General features: G+C 37.1%; 1 protein-coding gene across 2 annotated transcripts in view; it reads right to left on the bottom strand.

Moving 5' to 3' along the window:
* The window catches only part of TBC1D22A (TBC1 domain family member 22A), a 159,375-nt gene extending 146,839 nt beyond the window's left edge, over positions 1 to 12,536 (bottom strand). For both annotated transcript variants that reach the window (XM_032688434.1, XM_032688435.1), the window contains exons 1-4: positions 12,337 to 12,536; positions 9,882 to 9,938; positions 7,837 to 8,177; positions 6,914 to 7,093 (exon numbers count right to left, since the gene is read on the bottom strand). In XM_032688434.1, coding sequence (XP_032544325.1) covers positions 6,914 to 7,093; positions 7,837 to 8,177; positions 9,882 to 9,938; positions 12,337 to 12,398 — 640 coding nt within the window. In that variant the 5' untranslated portion in view covers positions 12,399 to 12,536. The remainder of the gene's footprint in view (positions 1 to 6,913; positions 7,094 to 7,836; positions 8,178 to 9,881; positions 9,939 to 12,336) is intronic.
* Between the last annotated feature and the right edge of the window lie 10,874 nt (positions 12,537 to 23,410).

The following is a 23,410-nucleotide window of genomic DNA, read 5'->3' as shown; positions in this document are numbered from 1 at the left end:
CTTAGGGCGGTATCCTTTTACTGCAGTAGATTTAAAGATTCCTCATATTTCATAAATATTTCATGGGGTATTTTACAAAGAAAACATTAATTTACCAGCCTTTTAACCCCACAAGCAATTACTAGAGCTATTAACCAGTACGCCTAAAATACATTAGGGCAAACAACCAAGTCTACAAGTATTTTTCTTGGAACTACAAGCTTATAATTCTATCCATTACAAATAAATAAAAAATATGTCAAGAAATATTAGAGGAGTTCAAAATTTCTCTGTATGTATTATTCATTTCTGATACAGCTGTTATTTCATTGAGATCACTGTAAATGGCTACATGAAGTGATGGCCTGCATGAACAACTCCACGACAGATGTGATAAACTAGATTTACATGTTTTATGTTCCTATAACATAAATTCCCTGGATATTTTAACTATATAAAGCTGGAAAGTTCTTTCAAGAGTACAGATGCACAGAACTGCAGCTCCCCCAACAGCATGTTATAATACAGGCAGCACATATAGAAAATAGCTTTAATAGAGGGCTTGTTATTACTATGGCAACCACAGCAACTGGTTTTCAAAATGAATAATAGCTCTGTTAGGCACTTCATTAATTTATTTTTTTTTTTTAAATCAAACACTGCCTTTAATCTTCTCAATGGAACAAAGCGTTACTCTGAATGCATGCAGAAACAGGAAATAAAGTCCAATCCACCGTTGTAAAAAGAGGGGAAGATCCTTTTCAGAACCTTTGGTAGAAAAGAACAGGAAAGTACATCTTGTCCATTATTTCACATCAAAAGTCAGAGAAGCATAAATAGATGAGGTTGGTGTTAGAAGGTAAAGAAAAGCAAGCGAACATAAGATTAGAAACACTAAGGGCAAAAGGAAGATTAATAAAACTGCTAAGAAAGACCTACAACAAGTGAAGCCAATGATGGAAATGATGGTAAGTAATGGAGAATAACTATGCCAGCAGAAGATGTTAAGTGGCATTATAGTTTTTCACAGTCTCCCAAAACATTCAATGTGCATCATCAACTGTAATGCCATTCAAACAGTCTCTAACAAACTTTCCAAGTAAAACTAAGGGAAAAGCTTTTAAATCCTATTCTGAATGTTTTTTAAAAAATTGTAGCTCTTACTGTTTTAATTATGAGTCATTACTCCAGTGGTTGCACTGGGAATATCATTTCAGTTCAGCTATACCTTAGGTTCTATTATATCAAATTCCTGTAAAAGGCAAACCCATAACCTCTAATCCATACAAGTTTCTGTTAACTGCAAACATGGAAACATCTCCAGAGTAGTTGTCCATTATGACCGAAATACAGTGATCGTGACTTGAAAAGACAGACAGAACTAATGTCACATCACATGAAGCAGCAGCAGGACACACGTTCACTTTATACTATACATCAACAAACTGAAAGAAGAATAAGCACTAACATGATCAACTACAAGTGGTTCCAGGCTGCAAGGGGCAATAAAGTTCTAAATTATACGGGTGAACCAGGAGTATAGAGATAAATCACTATGCAGCTCAGTGCAGATAAATTAATGAAGTTGGGAACAAAATTAAGTGCAATTCAATTAATGCATTTTGTAAAGTTTTGAAACTTTTCACCAGCATCAGTTTGGCAAGCAATTTTAAAGGACATAACAGATTGTTGTTACAGAACACTGTATTTATGAGCCCTAAATTAAAGGTAATTACTTTGTTAAATCAGGTTTAATATAAAACTAGAATGGATGTGAGCACAAATAGGAAAATCCTACTTTTCAAGTTGCTGCAACAATACAGATGACCACTGTGATGAGAAGTTTTCTTTCTGAATTTAATTTCTAGAGAACCATCCTAAAATTCTTTTATTATAGTACACACAGGAAACTAGTTATTGTTATGAGATAATCTGAGATAACACCATTTTTAATTCCTGTAAAACTATGTAATTATTTTCTGCCATCAGATTAATCAAGAATTTGTCTATTCTTTACATGTTCTGTAAGACTTCACAGCAATCTACTAATTGTATAGCAAAGAACTATCTAAGAGAGCACCAGACTCAGCAGCTACTGGTACTCTATGAAATCTCTTTTTTGAGATTTCATTACAATGAGGAAAAGAAATAGATGAGGTTTAAAAAATGCAATGAAAAGTGCTGTTGAATGTGAACATAGGACACAACAATATCAATAAATTTAAGAGGGAACGCCTTACCATTTCCATGGATGCTTTTACAGGGCCTTCTATTAGTTTTATCAAAGTAGTATGCTAAAACTTCCATATGTTATTTTGTTCAACTTGGAGTATGTCATGACTAAGTAGAAAGAAAAGTGACCTTAACAAACAAAACAGCTTTACAACTTAAGAAATTAGTTGGTTTGACTCTAAAAAAAGTGATATACGTGTTTTATGTTGCATAACAGTAGCATTACAACATTGTGAAGCTTTATTAAATCAGAAAAACACAGTACACCAAGCTCACTGTTGGTTGTTGCTTGTTTTTGACATCCAATTACATACTCATTAGACATATAGTGTAAAAAAATCAGATAATTAGTTGATTTTAAGATAAAGAAGGAATTAAGGAAGTGCTTTAATAGGCTAATTTTTAAATTGATATTAAAACACCCATCATACAACTGCTATGCTGAGGCTGCAACTATGTGATAACTTGTTTTTTTTTGTCATCTGATTTTATAAACATAATCTGCTTACACTGTTTACACACTTAAACAGCTCCCCAAAATATTGTGCAAGACTACTTAAACGCACAAGTTTAACAAATTTAATAGAATTGAACTTTAATTGGAAACCTGACAGACACAGAAGTACTGTTCCTCTAATATGTACAAAGTGCCTGTTGAAGGAAAGACATTTCTTCCCAGAGACACTCTCCCTATGCTGCTTTGTTACAGTTCGATCCCCTCCTCTTAAAGCAGCCAATTGTTCGCAAAAGATTCTGCAATCTCACCTTCACTCAGCGACAGAAGCTCCACTGCAAGGAAGGACAAGGCATGAAATTAAGTAAGTCTATATCTTGACTGCAAGTCAAGCATAAGCACGGGCTGATTGCACAAAACAACTGCTGCAAATTGTTCCTTCTGAATAACCTGGCATGCAGTACCAGGAGTGGGAGGCTACACAGACACACAGACCCTGCAGTCCACTCTGCAGCTGTCTACTAAAACCAGCAATAGTACCAACAGTCCTATCCTGCTTCCTGAATTTGCATTCAGTACACCTCAATGTGAGCTAATTGACAGGGGTCAGTCCTCAAGTCCCTCACCAACCAAAACTGCTTGTTACAACAGGCTCCTTCCACCAGCCCACATTTCTTGCAGTAACATGATTCTACTTGTTTAGCAATTTTCATTCTGTAACTTTATGAGACTTATCTCTCCGTGCTTTGCATTATACTACTACTTGAAGGTAAATTGTTAGGGCCATTGAATACCTCTCTCTTGCAGCACAAAACATATACCTAGAAGTAACATTTCTATAGGAATAGGGGTTTTTTCATACAGCTAACTGCTCTTGAGATCCAATTCACATTATTCTGTCCCCATTTATAACATAGGTGATAACATAGCAATAGTCAAATAAGAAGTGCCAAATGGAAGTAAGGCATGTTATTTGCATGTATTTATCATACAAACAACAAAAATGCCTGCAGGACACAGAAGTGTCTTGGGAGGTCTTAAAGAAAGACTCAGAACAATTATTAGGGCAATTATAAATTATAAGCATGAGTTGGTTAGTTCAGCTCTACAAAATATTAAAAATTAATTAAGGGCACTTTTGAGCCATGGAAATAGGCTCTTTATTCATAAATAAGAGTAAAAAAACCTAAAAATTAATTATTTTATTTATTATCTTATTTATTATATTATATTTATTCTGAGAGTTCTGGGGTGTTTTTTTCAATTCCTTTCCTAGTTCATGTTCTCAGATAATGCCTCGCTCTAATAACCATTTGTGTACGTAAGCACCTGCTGGATAAAACTGTACATTGAAACTTTGAGAATGACTCTTTCATTATATATTTATGTAATATTTACCAGTGGATTCATATCCCAATTACAGTCTATACCTGATATATTATTTGATGGGGTTGATAGAACCTACCTATTTCTACAAGTTCACAACATCCAATCTGTGGACCAAACCCAACTTCAAAATCTGTTGGTGGTTAAAATAATCTTCACTTTCAAATTTATACACATAGTCCACGTTTTGAGAGTTTTCTTGTGAAAGAACATGTTCTTTCACAACCTTTAGTTGACATACAAGACTAACATTGTATTTTACACTGTCTTTATAGCATAATGATAATTCGAATGAGACTGAACGTATTTCAAGGTCATTTGTATTTGTGTTCATAGTAAAAGCTGATTTCTTACATTATAATATGCAAAAAGTCTTGAGTTGAAAATGTGCATGACATGGCTACAGTTCCACATATTAACTTTATTTTATATTGCTTTGAAAGGACTCGTCACATAATCTATTCCAACAATATGCAAAACTATATCAAGGAAACAAAGACAAAAGAAATATTTTACTTATCTTACCTCTAAGCAAAACAAATACTAATACTTGCAGAAATGAACAGAAATATTTGCAAAAATGTCTCCAAGTCTTACTAATTCAATTCATCATGACAAACAAAACCCAACTCTCTGTGGATCTAATACAACACAGACCCACAAACACCTCAACATCACACACACACAAACAGAATAAGCCAGCTGGAACAGAATAGCTATCTGACCCCACATTATTCAGTACAAATTTTAGCCTGGAGCCTGTTGCCTAGTTCTACCTTAGTCCATTTTCAGTATTGCTCTGAAGAAAAACAGGAAAAAAAAAAACACTCCAACAAGAAATTAAAAAACCACCACATATAATGCACAACAGTTTCCCAGTCTACTGCTGTCATTATAAATCAAGAATTCTTCTTAAATACAGTCTTCATTGTAGCACAGAGCTAAACTAAGCATCTTCCAAAAATGCATACATTTAAAATGCATATACATATTTGCATGTATACATGCATAGACACTTTCCCTAATATATACCAATAATGTAGTCCAAGCACTACTATCATATATGATCTACTCCTAATAGCTTCATATTCAAGAGTTTGCATGAAATAAAATTTATTTCTTTCACTAAGAAATATCATTATATATATATATATGTATATATATGTATATATGTATATATATGTGTGTATATATATATATGCAGGCTACTGGATATATTCCAGATACAAAAGTAAAACTATTTGCATCAAAAAAGTCAAAACCTGGTTTCAAATTCTACTCACACAACTTCAGATTCTGTACTGATTACTTTGCACAGCAAAAGAAAGAACAAGCTTCCTAAAAACAGACCCAGAAAAGGCATTATTTAGTGATTTGTACAGGAAATAATACTGAGAGCTTACTAAATATTTTTCACATTTTAATATCAAGCAAACGTACTCAAATTTCATATCCTATATTTCAGTGCAAGATTTATAAAGTTCAATAGGGAAAAAAACCAAACAAACCCGGTTTGTTTAAATAACTTGCCAACAGCAGGGTGATTGCACTCCTACTAAGAGTGGAAATTTTCTTGCAAAATTATTTTACTTTAATCCATAAATCTGATTTACCGGGAAAGCATTCCCAACTAATTAGACAGCACAAGCAAAATGGATAGTTTTAAATTAAACTCTGTCTTCTGACTTTGTAACCTTACGTAACAAAGATTTTTACCATTACAACATTCTTAAAAACTATGAGTTTTCATCTCAGTCACAGTCACATAACTCATAACATCTGTTAGATCAAAGGGAGAAAAAGTGATATTTGATTATCATTTTTGAGTTTATGAAAAATATGTAATGTTTTAACACCTCACTTTATTCACAGTTGCATTTCACAAGAATGTCCTATAACCCACTGAAGTGCTAAGTCTCGTCCAGTTCAGATTATTTCCACAGTTGTACTTTGCTAGCATCAATCTCACAATAAGACACAGCACAAAAAGAAAAAAAAAAGGCCACAACTTGGACTGTATTACACTGGAGAAGTGCCATGACAACTACTGAGCAGGAGACATCAATTCAAGACCTGCAAACGTGCAATTTCTACTTCCTTCTGCAGTAGATATCCTGCAGATATCTTCCACGATGGTCTACCTCAAAGACATTTTCTCTATTAATTATTTTGCCATAAACTTCTCCTTCTAATCACAAAGTTCTCCAAAAGCAGTGCACTAATTCTACTTACTCCAGATTTTCACTTGGGATACAAAGCCATCTGATTCTGTGATACCCTCTCAGCACTTGTATTGACTATTCAGTAGCTAAAATCCAGTGCACAAAGGGAACAGTCAAGTTATCTGACAATACATTTGTTTTCACATCAGCATGTTGTCAGCACTCACAGATGAGACACAGAACTACTGTATCAGCCTGAGAACATTAAGAATGCTCACTGAGTAGACAAGCAGCAATACTTACACGCCTCATCGTCTCTCACATTTCTATTTATTTCTAAGCATGAAGATCACTCTTTTACTCCATGCTGTTCCATTATCAGGCATTAACAATACACACAGCTAATTATACTTTGGGGTTTTTTCTCCAGAGATTAGTCTAGTAGGAAGAAATAATTTGAGAAAGAACAAGAAGCCATCGAACACCCTACATATTAGAAGGATGTACACAAATCACTTATTAAAGTGTGAATACTAGAAGTTTTCAATTTCATTCTGTCTTTCTTTCGCCAGATCAGTTCTAAATGTTGAAAGGATTAGATCCTAACCAAACTGTCAGGCAGACAACACATCAAACAGGAAAATTCTATAGCTTAAGAATAATTTAGATGTATTTCATAGCTCCTATAAGAAACACTCACCAAGATCTGTATTGGGGCCAGCAAGTAGCTGCTTAAATTTGTCTAATCGGGATGCTTCTCTTTCAGTTAATGCAGGAGTAACTGAGGTGTTGTAGTCTCCCATTCCACTCACCAAGGGAGGTGTGGACGTTTGTGGAAGTGACTGTGATCTCTGCATGGAAGAATTTTCACTTGCGTTATCTGAGGGGAAAAAGAAGGAGCTAGCAGTTAGCCTCAGCTAGTAAGAAGGCTACTAATCACTTGAATTCTGTTTTTGAAAAATGCAAATTCAAGTATAGCATAAGTTTGGACTTCAAAATACTTTGATATAGCAGAAGCAGCATTCCTCTTTCAAGCAGTATTCCACAATTAAAACACATCAATGAGAGATCGTACTAATGGGTTTTTAAAATCTCTGTGTTACCGAAAGCTGCTCATATTCCCCTTGCCATTCTTTAAAAAAACAAATTGAGAAAAAAACCAAACTGAGAAATCACTGCAATTGGTTACTTTAAAGCTTATACGTAAGCCACAGACCAGATCACAAGAGTGAATTTCTCAGTCCACACACATGATTTTCTCCAATTTTTTAATATATTTTATACGATACTACTTTAATAAGAATTTTTCACATTAGCATTACTATTAACTGCATACATCTTGGTGCATCCAACCAATAAAATACATTCAATAGTGGAAGTTCCTTCCAAAACTGAAGATTTATTAAGGCTGAAAACAAAGAAAGTTTAATTATTCTTGCCTCACACATGTACTTCTCACACACATACATTAAGGTTTAGTATGGCATGCAGTCAAATCAATGTTAATAAACAGTATTCTCCTGTAGTATTAAGAAAATGTTGGGAAGTGGCTATTGTTTTACAGGGCAAATATTATAGCTTTCTTCATTTAACTTTCAACATCTTTTTCACTTTTTAATATACCTGATGCACTCGCTGTATGACCTTCACTGACTGATTTAACAAGCCTATTATCACCACATGCAACTGAAGTCAGCTGTGCAAATTCCTCTTGTTTTTCTTCCTGTAGATGTTCTTCCTGAAATTTATGCTGTTCTTGTAGCTTGCTGTGATTCTGAATTACTTTGTGAGCTGTTTCCATGACCACTTCTGTATTTAAGTTTTCAGCAGCTATTGCTAACAGTTCATCATCATCATCCCCAAGATCCCAGGCATCACTTGTGTTACTTTCAAATTCTTGGAAGGTGCTGACTTTCTTCAGTTTCACTGGAGTTGTAGGAGGCTTTGAACCTGGTTTTACCAAGCTGTTCAAAACCAAATAAACAATATTTAGAAAACTAGTAATGAAGCTATGGATAGGACTAAAAAGCAAAATACATACTTGATACTATACAGGTAGAAAATATTTATCTCCCTCCACTCATGTTACTGCTACATCCATCCATGATAACACACAGCTGAAGAAGTCTGAGAACAAGGGCTGTAAAAACTGACTCTTCTTCGCTTTGAATAGAAGCTGAACAAATCTTTCCTTCCCTTGTGCTAAGAAAACAAAAACAAACAAAAAAAAAAGACCAACCCTCAAGTAAAATAAAAGGATTACTACTAGAATAGCTTACAAAAGAGACAGGACACATTGCACTGCTCTTGCTTCATAAATTTCTGTAGAGGTTTTATCCCTTTCAATACAACTGCTGTATAACAGCACAGGAGCCATAATCAAGTCATGGTCTACTCCTAAGTCATCATAAGCAGTCATGCAATACAACCACTGTCATAAACAAATCAAGCCTCACCTTAAACTTATTAAATCTATCATTCCTCCCCATTCAGGCATGCCACCATGGATTTGTTTCAGAACTTTGCTCTTCCCACAGGCAAGATATCTCCTCTACTTACTAGTCTAAGTGGACCCTGATCAGCTCCTAATCTTTTGTCCCTCTATCAACGTGCAGTGTGAGATATGAACCAATATCACTCCCTCGCCTGGCACTTGTTCTCACTGAAAATAATGCAGAGCAATTACATCTCCCTTCAGAATTCAGTGAATAAGGTATAAAATTCAGAAGGTTTCTTAGTCTGCTCTCAAAAAATAAAAAAGTTACTGCCAGTAGCTTAACTGTGCTTTCACAGAATGGGTCAGGTTGGAAGGGACCACAGTGGGTCATCTTGGCCCAACCTCCCTGCTCAAGCAGGGTCATCCTGAATACATGGCATGGAACTGTGGTAGTACCGTTCTTGAGTCTATTTCTGACCATCCCTGTCTTCCCACCTGAGCTGGTTTATCATTTTTTCTGGTACGATAAGGCAGGCAGAATTGCAACTCAGAAAAAGCTCTCATGGAGTCCTCATACAACGTCAGTAGAGTTTCTGTTACATGGTACAGGGAATATCTTCCCTAACAGGTGCTATAACACTTACTCTTTCACCCAACTTGTCATCACTGTCTAAAACAGCAAGGTCTTTCTCCAATTCTGCCATTTCAAGCAATAAGCTTCTAGTTTTTGTTACTCTTTATGAGTCTGTATTTTGAATGAATTAATCCCATTTCTTTTACTTCAGCCCTCAAAATCACACATTTCAACTGCCTTCAACTTTCTATTATCTGAAAATTAACCAGAATTTTTACTTCTTGTACCATTTTGAAACAGCTCTTAAAAAAAAAGTGTAGTGGAAGCACAAGGTCCTTCCAAACCAATATTTGTCCTTATAACACTTTTTTTTGTCCTTACCATAATTTCCCATGTATAGGGCATTTCAAATACATACTAAAAGTTGGCAATCTGCATTACTTAAGAGCTGAAGAGCTGATTTGTTGCTCCCCATGTGGTAAGCATCAGGAAGTCACAAAAGAGAAGTCAGAACAGGGAAGTCAAGATTATGACTAAAACTAAAAAAGTAAGATTAACAACAAACTTAATAGCCAACAGGGAAAAAAAAAAAAAAGAGATGACAAAATAACTGGAAATCCAAAATACCTGGAATATTTAAATAATAGATTAACTTACGTTCCATGCAATAATGGATCAAAAGGTGGATGCTGAGCTCCATACACGTGTTGAATACTAAAGGAAAAGAAAGAACGTTATCACAGAAGTAACAAATATTTGGAGGGTTTCTGTGTATTAAATAGTAAAAAATAAACAGAACTGAAATGTTCCAACAGTTTTCTGTTTCAAAGAATTCCACATACCACCAAAAATAGTGAGGCTGAAATTGATGTGCACACTAAAATGTTAATTAACAAAAATCACAGATTTGCCAAATAGGAGCTCTTTGTGAGAGCTAAACTAACTTAGTCTGTCTTATTTTTCTGACCAGGAATTAAAACAAGAAATAAGTTAACTCTGCAATAAGAATCTAAATTGCTTTAAAATTCTCTTCTCTGATTCATCATTTCTTCATTTGTCTCTTGCAAAAAAAATTAATTCTCAAAGATGTATCTGTAAAGATTTAATCTGCTGTGTACCCTTGTCACCCAAAATCCAAACAGACACTTTTTAACCACTACTAAAAGGATGACAAATTCAAAGAAAAATGCAAATGGTGCCATGTTAGAGAACAAAAGCCATAGAGGTATTAAAAAATGCTTTGAAACAAATAGGCTTCCAAAGATAGATTGATTCACTACAGTGTCTAACATTATAAAACAGCATGTTATCGTGTGAAAAACAAAATTCCCTACAAACTAAACATTCATAATCTCCCAGTTATCAGCTATAAAATCATTTTTAACTAAAATACTCCACAGAAAATGCATCAAGATTTACATGTGGCTTCATTATAGCAATTACTACTATAAAACTCTGATTGTAAGAGAAGCAAATCATATGCAACATTAGCATCTACCTAAACCTGTACCAAAACCCACATAAAAGAAGACAAACATGGTCTCCTGACAAATAAAGAACAATCTCCAGACCAGAAATATAAATAAGTCCAAACTGTAAACCTGAGACAGAACCAAGCCAAAAAAAACTGTAGTCATAACAAACTTTAAGAAAGGCTTTGACTCACAGGACAGGGGCAGCATTAACACTAGTGAAATTAGCCCTGGCAGTGACTGAGACTGGAGGTTTATAAAAACTCTGATGATTTTTATGTGATTCCATGGGGAAAAAAAGTCAGTCCACCATCAGCCTTTCCACATGACTGTATTCCATACTCTACACAGTCAAATCTCTGTGCTTCTTGCTCTACCGTCACATGAGGTTCAAGTGTCACTGTCCATCTCAACACAGAATCTGCCTTTTCCTTACACTGCTCTATCAATACCCACAATGGAAATCTAAACAAATATAAAGCAACAACAATCCTCTCCATGCCATAAAAAAAAAGAAATAAAAATCAAAAGCACATTCTCCCCAGTGTCCTTGTTTTGCCACACGCCTACAGTTGCCTGCAAATTAACTGCAACTATTCATAAACACCATGCAATGGAGAAGAGTCAAAAATGTTTTACCCTCAAGGGACTCAGCAAAGTTACAAAGTAAAAGGTTTAGAGGAACAGCAATGTTGGACTAAAAAAGTTAGTTTATAACTAGAGAAACAAGGCCACTTCCAGTCAGGGCTTATGGGTCACTGAAAACATAGGAAGGTAAATGATGAGCAGGACAGTGTTGCTGAATTCAGGTAGATGGTACGAAGTGCAGAGAACCACAAATACACTCCGTTCTCGCAAAAAGAACATAAAAAACTGTACTGTGAGAACAGTTTAGGGATAAGAGCAGAGAATGTTATCGCTAAACTATCATCTGAACATGCATTCCCAGCCTGATATAATGGTCAAGAGAGTTCAGAAGACTTTAGGGGTGCATGCCTTGGAAAACCTTGAATGAGAGAATGTGTCTTTTAGTTCTTTGCAACGACACAACGAGTGGTCTGCTGTTCACACTTCAGGAAGAAAGTCGAGAAACTGATGATATCTGGAAATATCCAGCAGAAACTAAAAGTTGTCTCTATGCCCAGAAAATCCAGTTTCCTGCAAAGCATTTAAAAAACACCAAAACTTGTATCAAGTTTCAAAATATCCTGACTTGTATCGCTGCTGAAAGCCAAACACATTCTACCACTCAAAATCTCCCGGCGAACCAACCCCCAGAATCACGCTGACTCTTTTAACCACGATGTCAGGCTAGAAGCGCACATTCAGATAATTAGTTAACAACTTCTGATATAAGTTATAACTAACCCTTACTGAGACCACCAGCATCTCCCCCGGGCCCCCGGGGGTGTCCGCGCCGGGAAACTCCGGGTGAGGAGCTCACAAGGCACCGGGTTCGAGCAGGGACCGACCGCGCACATTTCGTGCAGGGGGGACACACTGCTGGGTCCCGCTGAACTGGGCAGTAAGAACGCAGTGTTGTGGAGGTAGCGATGCCAGACTGCCGAGGCCGGGCAGCGCCGCCCCCCGCGGCCCGGCACCGCCGTCCTGGGCCCCGACCTTCCCGCGGCGCCGCTTACCTGCCCGGCACCTTCGCGCCGCTCCGCTTCCAAAACTGCTTCCTGCCCCCGTCGCTCGCCATGGCGGCGTCACCTCATCCCCGTCCACACCCGCGGCCCCAACCCGGCCCCGCTGCCTCAGGCTTCACTCCCCGCCATGGCCTTCCACGGGAGCGGCACTGAGCACCGCCATCTTGGCACGCGAAAACAACGCTGCTCCTCATTCGCCCCCCGGAGCGGCCGGGAAGTTTAATCCAATCAGAAGTGAGATTGCTGCCGGGTGGGCCCGGCCGGGCCAATCGCAGCGAAGGAGCGGGGGGCGGGCGGTGGCGGCCCCGGCCCGGCCCCAGTCCCTGGCTCGGACGTTCCCCCGCGCGGTTCCCGTGGTTCCAGAGCGTTCCCACGAGTGAAGTTTTACTTCGTGGCATTCTGAGTATGAATGTTTTTGGACTTTAATCCTTTTCGATTGAACCATACAGACTAATTCTTCAGCGTACTCCTTAGAAAGAAATGCAAAACTTGCTACGTCCGTAGAAGGAAACTTTAATGGAAGAGGACATCAGTTTATAACAAAATCCATCATATTTTTTTTCCACTTTACCTTTTACAGTTATTTCCAATTATTGAGCCAGTTACTGGGTGGTGGGTTTAACCTTTCTCTGTTTTAAAGTTCTCCAATCATTGTACCCATTTCATTTATGACTTTGGCATGATATGAGGCTCAGAGGGTTTATTTGTCTGTAGATTTCTCAGCAATTCTGATCCAAGGATACATCACTTCTGCCAACAAAATAGGTGTGGGTTAATGTTGTTCTTTGGAGTATGACTCCTGAGAAAACAGTGCTGAGTTACAGGGGTTTTCTGTTCTCTGTGGGATTTACTTTTGGGATTTTTACTTCTAAGAACTGAAAAAAATAAAATGTCTCATAGATCTTTCTAGATCACAGTCCACAGGCGAAAGCTGTAATTTCAATGATACTTATAGATAAATATGCTAGTTAGGAGGGGGTCTGTTGCCAGTATGGTCAAATAATGTATTGAGCTACAGAGAGGTTTCTGGACATCTTTCTTTTTTCCTTTTCTCCCTTTTTTTAACTGTTTCTTTCCTTTTTCCCCTCCTTTGTTTTCTTTTTTCTGGACCATTTTTCAGAATCAAGTAACTGTGCACAATTGGTAAATATTATTGAAGATGCTCAGGAATTTTCTGTATGTTCTAAAATGTACAAATGTAGCCATGCTCTTGGCTGATCAGAAGTAGGAGTATTGTAGCTTCCACTAGAAATGTTTTGAACAAAGTAGACACTGAGGTGTTTGTTTAGTGTCATAGTTGGTGGGCTGTGTGGACAGGTACCAATTTGCTTTTCAACTCTGTTCTGGAAAGCTTCTGCTGGTACAGTTGTGCTGCTGTGGTTACACAGGTAGACTTTTCTGTGCAGGTACAGTGCATTTTGGGAAAAGAACTCTTTCTGATGATAGATGAGAAAGTATGGATTGATGCTAAACATAAGTAACTAAGCTGACAACAGCACTCCCCTGCTAACTTAGCTGCACTCAGACCAGGAGGATTTGCTAATAAAGTTGTGTAAGCTGGGGAGTGCTTTTTCCTGCTTATCCTTGCACTGCTGTGTCAGCAACACGCTGCAACATAGACACAGCTGCGAGGGGTGGTTTAAACTCACCCTACAAAGTGACAAGGCCACGTTTCTGTAAATGCAATTTTTTGTTTGCTTTAATCAATAAGGGAAAAAAGTGAATTCAAATGAGACTTCTGTGTTGAAGCATTATTTTCTGCACAGTTTTATCACCTTAACAAACTAGTGGAAGTGATTCTGAAAGTAGCACACAAGGCTTTCTTCGGTGGCTGGTCACTGTTTCTGTCTGGTCCGTCGTCATGCCTTTCTACTAAGCTATTGTATTCATGTACTTTATTGTAACATCACAGAAGAAACATTCTTTAAAGTAAAACTGAACAAATGGAGTGAAGTTGCAACCTAACCCAAAATCAGAACTCTGGTAGAATCAGAGGGAGGAAGACAACATTTATTTATCTTGGGTAGAAAACAATCCCCGAGTGTGCAGTACTTGGTTCTTGGACAAAAAGGTATGAGGCAGGATAAGATAAGTGGGGTAAGCAATCATGTAGAACCATGGAAGAAAGAGCAAAGGGATGTTAAAGAAGAGGGATAGGCATAGCTGGATTAAAAGATGTTAGACATGGTCTAGAAAATCACATAGTAACAAGACCTCTTTCAGGATAGTGCAATTTTTCTCCACAAAATTGGAGAAGAAAAAAGAGAGAAGGAATCAACATTACCGAGTAATGACCAGGGTCATCATTGAAGATAAGGCATCATCATAGCATTTTGTAGCTTTTCATCTGTAAGTGGCCCTTCCTATTACACATGAATTGAAAAAGATTTTGAAAACAAAAGCAGATTGTCAAAATACATTTACAGTGGTAGTGCACATGTATGGAATCATGCACACTCACACTCTGTATTCAATATCAGTAAAAGAAGGCTGTGACACAGAGAAATAAATAAATAAATAGATAAATACGTGCTGGGTTTGAGTAAATGTTATTGTCTTGTTTCTTCTTCTAGAAGACTGATAAATGTGGGTAGTTTTCAAAAGTTTTCAATCACTAAGATATTAGTGACAGTGCTCATGTTTACATTTCATGCATTTTAGGTGAAGGTTTTTAGTTTTATTTTTGTCTTTGTCAACACAGCAACTGACACGGTCTGTTGGGCGTAGTCTGGAACGGCAATCCTTGTCCAAGAAGTGATTGTTCACCAGCAGACCAGTGTATGGAAATGCTTTTTCCAGGAGTCTGATGCAATATGTAGTTAAGGCTTAAATGACTCAGAGAAGGAAGGACGCTTTGTAAGTGGAAGTACTGGGTAGAAGACAGGGAAGTTGACAAAAGCAGCAGATCCTCTTTCAAACATATTTCTAGTTCCTTGAAATTCCACCTTATTTTGCCTCCTGTACACACAGTGAAGGTTTAAACATAGCATTACAGCATGACAAAACTTCAAACACTAACAGAAATAAATCAATGCTTTTTTGGCTCTGAGCCATGATAATTCACTTCTGTTCATTGTTACACAGAAACTTGCTTTCTTTAACTGATATAATTCATATGAGTTTCTGAATTTCACATTCAACTTGCTATCAGAGCAAGGTGAAAAGCAAAATCACTGGAGCATTAGTTTATATTTCCTGAAGCTAAAAGACCTTGAGATACTGGGAGAATTTTAAAGATGCCAGAAAACCTGCTTGGTACTGCAGCTTGATGAGGAAATAGGCAACACCAGTTCTCTAAGGTCACTAGGAGTAGGCAGCTTCTTGGAACAGGCACAGAACGACTTTTTTTTTTCTTTTTTTTTGGGGGGGGGGAAGTCACAACAAATAGCAAAGCTATTGCTTTATCTAAAAATTGGACATGGCATAGGGCAAAATGTAAAAGATGGGTGTCTGGAGCTTTTCTGAATCTACAAATTGTCTTTTTTTTTTTTTTTTTAAGAAATATCATCTGTAATATACTGGAGTGCAAAACTAGATTTGGGCACGTAATATGAGAGTAAGTAGGGCTCTCAGATCCTTTAGGTTTCTGTTTAAAACAGCCATAGTCATCTTCCTATGTGCCTCTCCTTTTTTTCTTTTTTTCACAGTTTGTATTATTTAATTTTTTTCAAGAAAGTGCCTGAAACAAAGTGTCTTGTAACTCTAAGGAGGAATTCTACAGCAAATTTCGGTGCTTTGGTTCAACCACTCAGTTTTGGTCATTTTTATTTTAATGGACAACTTAATCTCAAATTTCATGAAAAACACCAGACACAGAGAGAAGTATTTCTCAAAATTATTTGTTTTTTCGTTCTTTTAGTTCATTCTCTGGATGTTTCTTCTCCTGTTTGATCCATTGTTCTCAGAAGATGTATTCAGCATGGAGACGTTACATTTGGCATGCCACTAGCATCGATCATGTCCTTGGCCTCTTCCTTTTTTTGGTCAAAAAATGCTATTTAGAAGTGAATCTTTAACTCTTCCCATGTAGGTAAGAAGAATGGAGACATGATGATACAGAGAAATTGCAATAGATTATCTTCAGTGGATATTTTCAGGTGTTAGAACGCATCAAGCTTTGTGTTAATTGCCATCTACAGTTTATCTTGAGAGCATACATTTGTTCTCTCATAATATTGATGACTGACTGCTGCAGGGTTTGGTTATTGAGTTTTGGGGCTTGGCTTTTTTCTTTAGTCTTGCCTTTGACTATCCAGCTTCATGAAGAGTGCTTTAATTGTTTTTCCTTGGATCTCTGTATCCAAGTCTACTGACATCTCTTTTCATGCCTCAAAGCCACTGTTAATGCATTTTTCATGTCATTTGTATCTATTTAAGGGATTGGGTTTTGTTGGTGTTTCTTGAGGATAGCAAAGCCTTTACCATGCTCTTCAACCCCATTTATCTTTCAATTAATTTCTCTTCCATCCAAATGTATATTAGAAGGTAAATAAGTTTCACTGTTTGCTTTTTAATCCATTTCAGTTTCTCTGCAGAGCAGTGGAAATGTACACTTGAACTGAAAAGAGTCTTATTCACTTCTTTCTTAGTGTTCCACATATTTTCAGCATTGAAATCCTATTAATACAATTTCTGTAGAAGAGGATTAGTGGTACAGTGAGTTCAGGAAGTGTAAGATGAATGAAAAATACAGGATAGAATATAAATTTACAGCTGCCCTTGCAGTGTGTTGCATAGATATAATTTCCAGAAATATCTTCAGTATAATACATTGTAGTTATTATTCTTCTTCAAGTCAAAGTGAATTGTATCAAAATCATGTTTTCTTTTTCTGAGAGAGGAATGGAGTTTGCTACTTAAGAGGTAAGTCTATATCAGGTCTCATTAATTGTCCATTATTGAATTTTTATTGCTGCTTCTGTCATTTGTGTATGTTTTTGTTTGAATGAGAGCAAATGTAAACATGAGAAACAAGTATAATGAAGATATTGCCGTGGGAGTCCTAGTAACAGAATCTTTTCCAGCATGACTTTCAGTGGAAAAGAGTTACTGAGTGCTCCTGGGGTAATGTTGGCTGAGCTGCCCATTTTACTAGTGAGAGTGTTGGGAAGTTTAAGGATTTAGCAACAGAGAGGCTGAGAGCTTTGTGAAAGAGACATAAGAAAAATTATTGTGCAAAGAAAATGGGAGTAACTCCAGATATTGGGGTGAAAATACATGATAAAGGTAACAAAGTATTTTTTACATTTGCTTTTAAGTGTTGCTGCTCCTTGTCCAAGAGGTATATCCTGTTAGTGAATTGGATTTACAAAGTACTCATTAGCTGAAGATGATAAATGTTTTCCCATATTTAAGAATGTTTGTGGAAATGGAAAAATAATCAAAACCTGCAGTTCTTTTTAGACCTTGTTACTTTTGAGAAATGGGTAGGAGTAGTACAAGGTTTTCAGCTAAGGGGAAAAAAGAAAACTCAGACTAAAAAGTGAGAATTAAGTATTTCACTATTCATATCACTTTCCCGTATAACACAGCATGTAGCATCATATTATAAAGTAATGAAAGAAAGAACAGCTTAGCTTCTAAACCTTGAAATGAAAATTTGCAATTTTGCTTGAATAGTCTTGACAGTTGTTTCAAGACTGGCAATCTTAGTGCAAGGAATGAACTGAGAATACTGATGTAAAACAACCAGAGAATCTCTGAGTTTTGAAGAAAAAATGATAAGGCAATCACAAGCAGCTCCTCAGAAGTTAAAGCCATTTTAAATAGAAAGAGCTCAAAGGATTAATCTCTTCTACTGAAATCCTGAAGTATGGTGGTAATAATTCTAGTATGCATGGTCATTAAAATAAGATTTCACAAGTAGCCAGAGGAAATAAATACATTATATGTGTCATTTTTCAAAAATCTCTCTAACTCTGAAAATCAGCCACGGGCTGCAGAACAGGAACAATTTTGAAATACTAATGAAGTTTGCAAACTTATGTGTTTTCTCCTTTTTGGCTTTGTTTTGTGAGAGGAAAGACTTACTCACGAAGGTTGTATCTTACACTGGACTAAGTAATGTATCCAAGGGAAGAACAGATAGATTTCTACCAGACAAACCTTTGTATGTTTTTTTAAATGCCCTTAAAAAAAAATTTCTGTAATATTGAAAAATAAAGTTTTGTAAGTACTGGAGGACGAAAATTTCAAATTCATAGCTCATTTCAAACTGGATTCTTGTTTGCACATTAATAGTAATATAATTATTAATATTATTCATGTCTGTCTGATCCCATACTGTCTTTGTTGTCTATGATTTGTATAAATTCTTCTGTTTATACCAGTTCTTAGATAATGCTTGCCAACATTCTTAATAATGCTCTAAAAATTAAAAATCACCCATGACAAAAATTAAGAGTTGCAAGTAATTATAATGACAATCACTACTACAGAAGGTAGCAGAGCCATAACATGATTTAGTGGTTGGAAATTAATACTAGAAAAAGTGGATATATTGTTGAAAACTATGTTGTGCTTTAGCTACAATTCACTGGTCTTGATTGAGGATTTTACTGTGTGAAAAATCTATGTTCCTTGTGCAGAAAATTAGAGGAGATGATCATAGCAGCCCCGTGGGCTGCACAACCTATGAATTGCTCTCAAAGCTATTCGCTTTTGAATTTATTATTACTATTATTCAATTCTCTTTGGCTTGTACTACTTAAACTCTCAACAATATTACATTGTTTTAGACGTGGCATATGTATATATATATATGAACGCACATTAGATACAGATGCTTAATCTCATATAGAAATCAAATTAAAATGTGATTTTTTTTTTTTGGAGTCTCAGCAAGAATAGTGGACTTTTCATGTTTGCGGCAAAGCAAATTTAATGGAACAAATTTATTTAAATTGCTGTGTCAAAAGTCTAAAAATGAGCTTTCCTGTGTTTGTGTAATGAAGAAAGGAGGCCATCTCAGCAGTCTTTAGTCCAGCTAAGATCTAAACTGCTGTCTGGAAGTATGTTCTGTCTCTCTTCACTGAGAGGGCAGGAGAGTTGGAGTCTTCTGTAACATGGCTCATGGAAGGGGGGCTTGTATCAGGGCCTTTTCCTTAGGAAAAAGTAACAGGCAATTTCTTCAGAGCTCTTAAATAATTATCCAGCTAAAGTGTGAACATATGGGAGTAGCAAAGGGATAAATCACCACAGCGGCAGCTACATGCGTTTTTTATGATATCCCAATTTTCCCTCTCTTACACACAGCACAATACAAGAAAATATCCAATTTCTTTCATTGCTAATAGTTGGCAGTATGGTGAAAACCAGGAAAATTAATGAGAAAACTATTATGACAGAGAAATACCAGTCAGTTTTCCTCTAGTGCTTAGAAATTATGGATCTAGGAGTAGGCTTTGAGTTTAGCCATGATGCTTTCCATAGCACCTTTGTTGTTTGGTAAACTTTCAGTATCTAACTTAGCCTGGGAAATCTTCTGTTGTATTTATAAGCCAGGTCAAAGCTTGAAGCTTATGTGCTTTTCTTTTCATCCACCTCAAAATGTGAAAGAAACATATATTTTAATCAATCCTTGTTTGCATTGAAGTTCTCCTTTCTTGAAGGTGTAGAACTATTCATCAGCACTCTGCATCTCATTGCACTTTTCAGTGTGTTCAAGCATATCTGGAAAGAGGCTGAGGTGTCCTTGGCTCTACTGGAAACATTATGTCATCATCTAAACAAGGTGTTGTTATGCCAGGAAAGGATCAATACTCTGATGAGGAGCTGCTGACTCAAAACTTCATTTTTATTTGATAAAGGACTACTTGGAATACTTTCCAAAACATCTCCCATGGTATGAAGCTCTAGGGACTTGATTCATCTCTCTGCCCAGGAAACTGAGTTGATTCATCTGTAAATATATGTCTGCCAACTTCAGATAATAAGAAAAAATGCACCTTCTGCATTTTTAAGCTTCGCCCTTTCAGCCATTTCAACAGTATTTCCTCTTTGTGAAGGAACTACTTCACATACCAACAATTAATTCAGTGGGAAGGAGAGGAAAAAGTTTTAGGTTTTTTCCCGCTGCTGACACCAGACAAGTCTACCCTGGGGTCTGTATGACTGCACAGACCTGGCAGCACTTCACTGCACAGGGTGCAAGGGCTGGACACCCCCCAGGTGCTTGACTTTGAAAGGATACTATTCTGCAGTCCTTCCACCTGCCCCCAGGCTGGCTTCCCAGCAAGGCTGCTGTGCCAGTGCTGACAACTAAGTTTGCCTCAGTACCTCCAGCTGAGAGAAACCAGAGCTGCATGACTCTGGGTCAGTTTGTGGTGAAAGGACATCTAGAGCTAAAGGGCTCTCTGCTGAAAAAAGCTCAGCTTTCTTCTGAGAAACAAACCTTGGAAAAGATTAGTGTTGCTCAGATTGCTATACCAGTATTGTTTTGGATAATATCACTAGTATAAAATAATCAAGGATTATGTAACTGGTTAGTGAAATGGATTAAAAACCTTTTTGTAATATCTTTGCATCTTCTTCATGCAGTCAGAGGTGGCTTTAGCTGAAAGGGCATATGGTAGTCTTGTGGCTTCCTATGACCTCCTGTCATTTGAGGGGAAAACACTACCTTGCTAGACATTGAAGCATCCTTTAACCCTCCTGTTGACTCATTTAATCATTCTGTTGGCTCAAGTCCCAAATAACCCAATTTGAGGCTTTAGATAACCAAAGACAAAGAATTATTTTGTGAAGGCTTTTTCTTTTTATACTGGAGATATATAATGACTCCAGTAACCTTAAGAAATACGGAAGAGGGAAAAAAGGAGAACTCGACATCTTTTCACTTTTTACATTGTCTGTTTATACTAAGGTTGATAGAAACTCAGTACCTAGTGCAGTTTTGAATGAATTTGAGTTGTTTAATAGAGAGAAGTTGCTCATTGATGTTATCAGAGTAAACAAATATATTTGCCTTGACAGAAAGAATGCTTAACAATGTCTCCTCACTTCTATTGTACTTGTTCAGGCCCAATTTGTCAAAAATGCTCCCATGTTCTTCTTTGTGTTCTGAGGTGCTGAAAATCTTGAAGAATTCATTTCCATTCTAGGTCCATTTAGCTGATATATACTACCACCAAAACACTGATTTTAACATTGGGCTTGTAAGAGCTTCAGAATTATTGACAAAAACATTGCTTATTTTCTTCAAACCTAACCAATGCAGAACCTGCTTTTTGTACAGAAACAATGTGATTCTCTGCATCTGCAAGGCATGAGCAGCCGGAATACTTATTTTACCTTAAAAGAATTGCTCAGTGTTTGTTTGCTGTTTTGTTTCTTTCAACAGTGAATCCATATTATCTTTTCCTCTGGCAGAAGAAATAGGCAAGGAACTTTATCAGTGCTCTTGTGGAAAGCCTTTCACAGCATCCGTCAGCTGCTGCAAACTTCAGTGGGATTGTTCATCTCTTTGATACCAAGGAAAAACGATCAATATCTGAGAGATCTATTGTAAACCTAGGAGTCCTGGAGAAATCAGCCAGCAATAGGCATCTGTGGTTCTCTGAATGTTTATTCTTTCACGCGGTCTTTTTTTCTGTTGCCACCTGCTCATCTTACCTGCATTGTTATTGATTTTTCTCTGGCGGGTAGGCCTCAGTATCCATATATACAATACCTGAGAGAACTGAACCTAGGTGGTAAGATTTCATGCTGCTCTGAGAAAACCTGACTTTTATAAAGAGCCCAGATATAGATATTATGAATTCTAAGGTCTGTAACCTTGAACAAAGACATTTTTCTCAGAAATAATCTGAGAACTTTTATAACATCCACAAGAAAGAAGAGCTTTGTGTGCTTTTGAGAGGACTATTCTTTACGACTTGGTCCTTTCTGTTAGAAATGTCTACTTCATCTGTCCTCTATTACATAACAAACTGAACTTGTATCATCATTGTGTAAGCAGCTCTCACTACCATTTCATACAGGATCAATGTTTTTTCTCATTCAAGCAGGCAAAAATAAAAATTTGTCTTACTATTCCTCATATAAAAGTATCATCAAAGCCCACTGTCTTGGTTTCAGTTTTCTGTTGACCAAGTATTGGACTTTAAATGTTCAATTTTTCCTGTCAAAGGAAGCACATAGATCAGGATTGTCTTACCACTTACAGAGGAGGATTCAGAGAATGCTTTTCTTGCCACCAGCATTTCCGTCCTGTACACCACAGTAAACAAAGTTTGGCATTTACTGATAATACCTCTCTGAGAAAAAGCAAGCAGTTTCCTCTGAGGTTGGTATTAATATCTCATTAAGAGATTATGATAAGAGGTCTTCCTGAAGTCTGCCAGTAAAACAGCTGTTGGAGTAGATGTGTTGATACTGCTCAGTACTGTAATGTTGTGGTAATCTCAGTCTTGAGGATCCAGTCAGGCATCATTTGCAGCATGTCCAGATGTCAGTCAGATGACGACCAAAGAGTTCAGGTGTGGCGTTTGAACCTGGCCTTTTTCATGCTAGCGTGACCACTCGACTGGTAATGTGAATCAGCATTTTTGGAACCTACCTACTTTGATAATCATCATCATCATCATCATCATCATCATCATCATCATCATGGCTGGGCTTCACAAACAAAGATTTGGGAAGGGCTCTACCCACATTTGTTGCAAGCGCGTTGGGCTAAAAAGGCCAATACGAGACAGGCATGTCCGATTGCAAAAGGCACAGCAGAAAGACTCCTTAGGTGGTATATTCTGCAAGACACGGTTCTTTCTGCGTTGTCTTTTCTCCTCGAGAGTGATCCTGTGTGCATTCTCAAAGGCATCCGCAGCGTTATAGATGGTGTGTCTCCAGGCCTCCCGATTGGAGGCCAGAGTAGACCAGTGATGTTGATCAATATGGCCAAGGCTGAGATGTTGTTTCAGGGAGTCCTTGCATCTTCTCTTTGGGGCTCCTCTCTTGCGGCAGCCAGTGGCAAGTTCACCATAAAGCAAGAACTTTGATAATAGCATTAGTGTATATATAGATGGATGATTGGATGGGGATTTCTGCTTGAGATGAGTAAAAATTT

The sequence above is a fragment of the Chiroxiphia lanceolata genome, chromosome 5, assembly GCF_009829145.1.
Source record: "Chiroxiphia lanceolata isolate bChiLan1 chromosome 5, bChiLan1.pri, whole genome shotgun sequence".
Classification (NCBI taxonomy): domain Eukaryota; kingdom Metazoa; phylum Chordata; class Aves; order Passeriformes; family Pipridae; genus Chiroxiphia; species Chiroxiphia lanceolata.
Note: the sequence above shows the minus strand (reverse complement) of the source record. Positions and strands in the feature narration are given on the sequence as shown.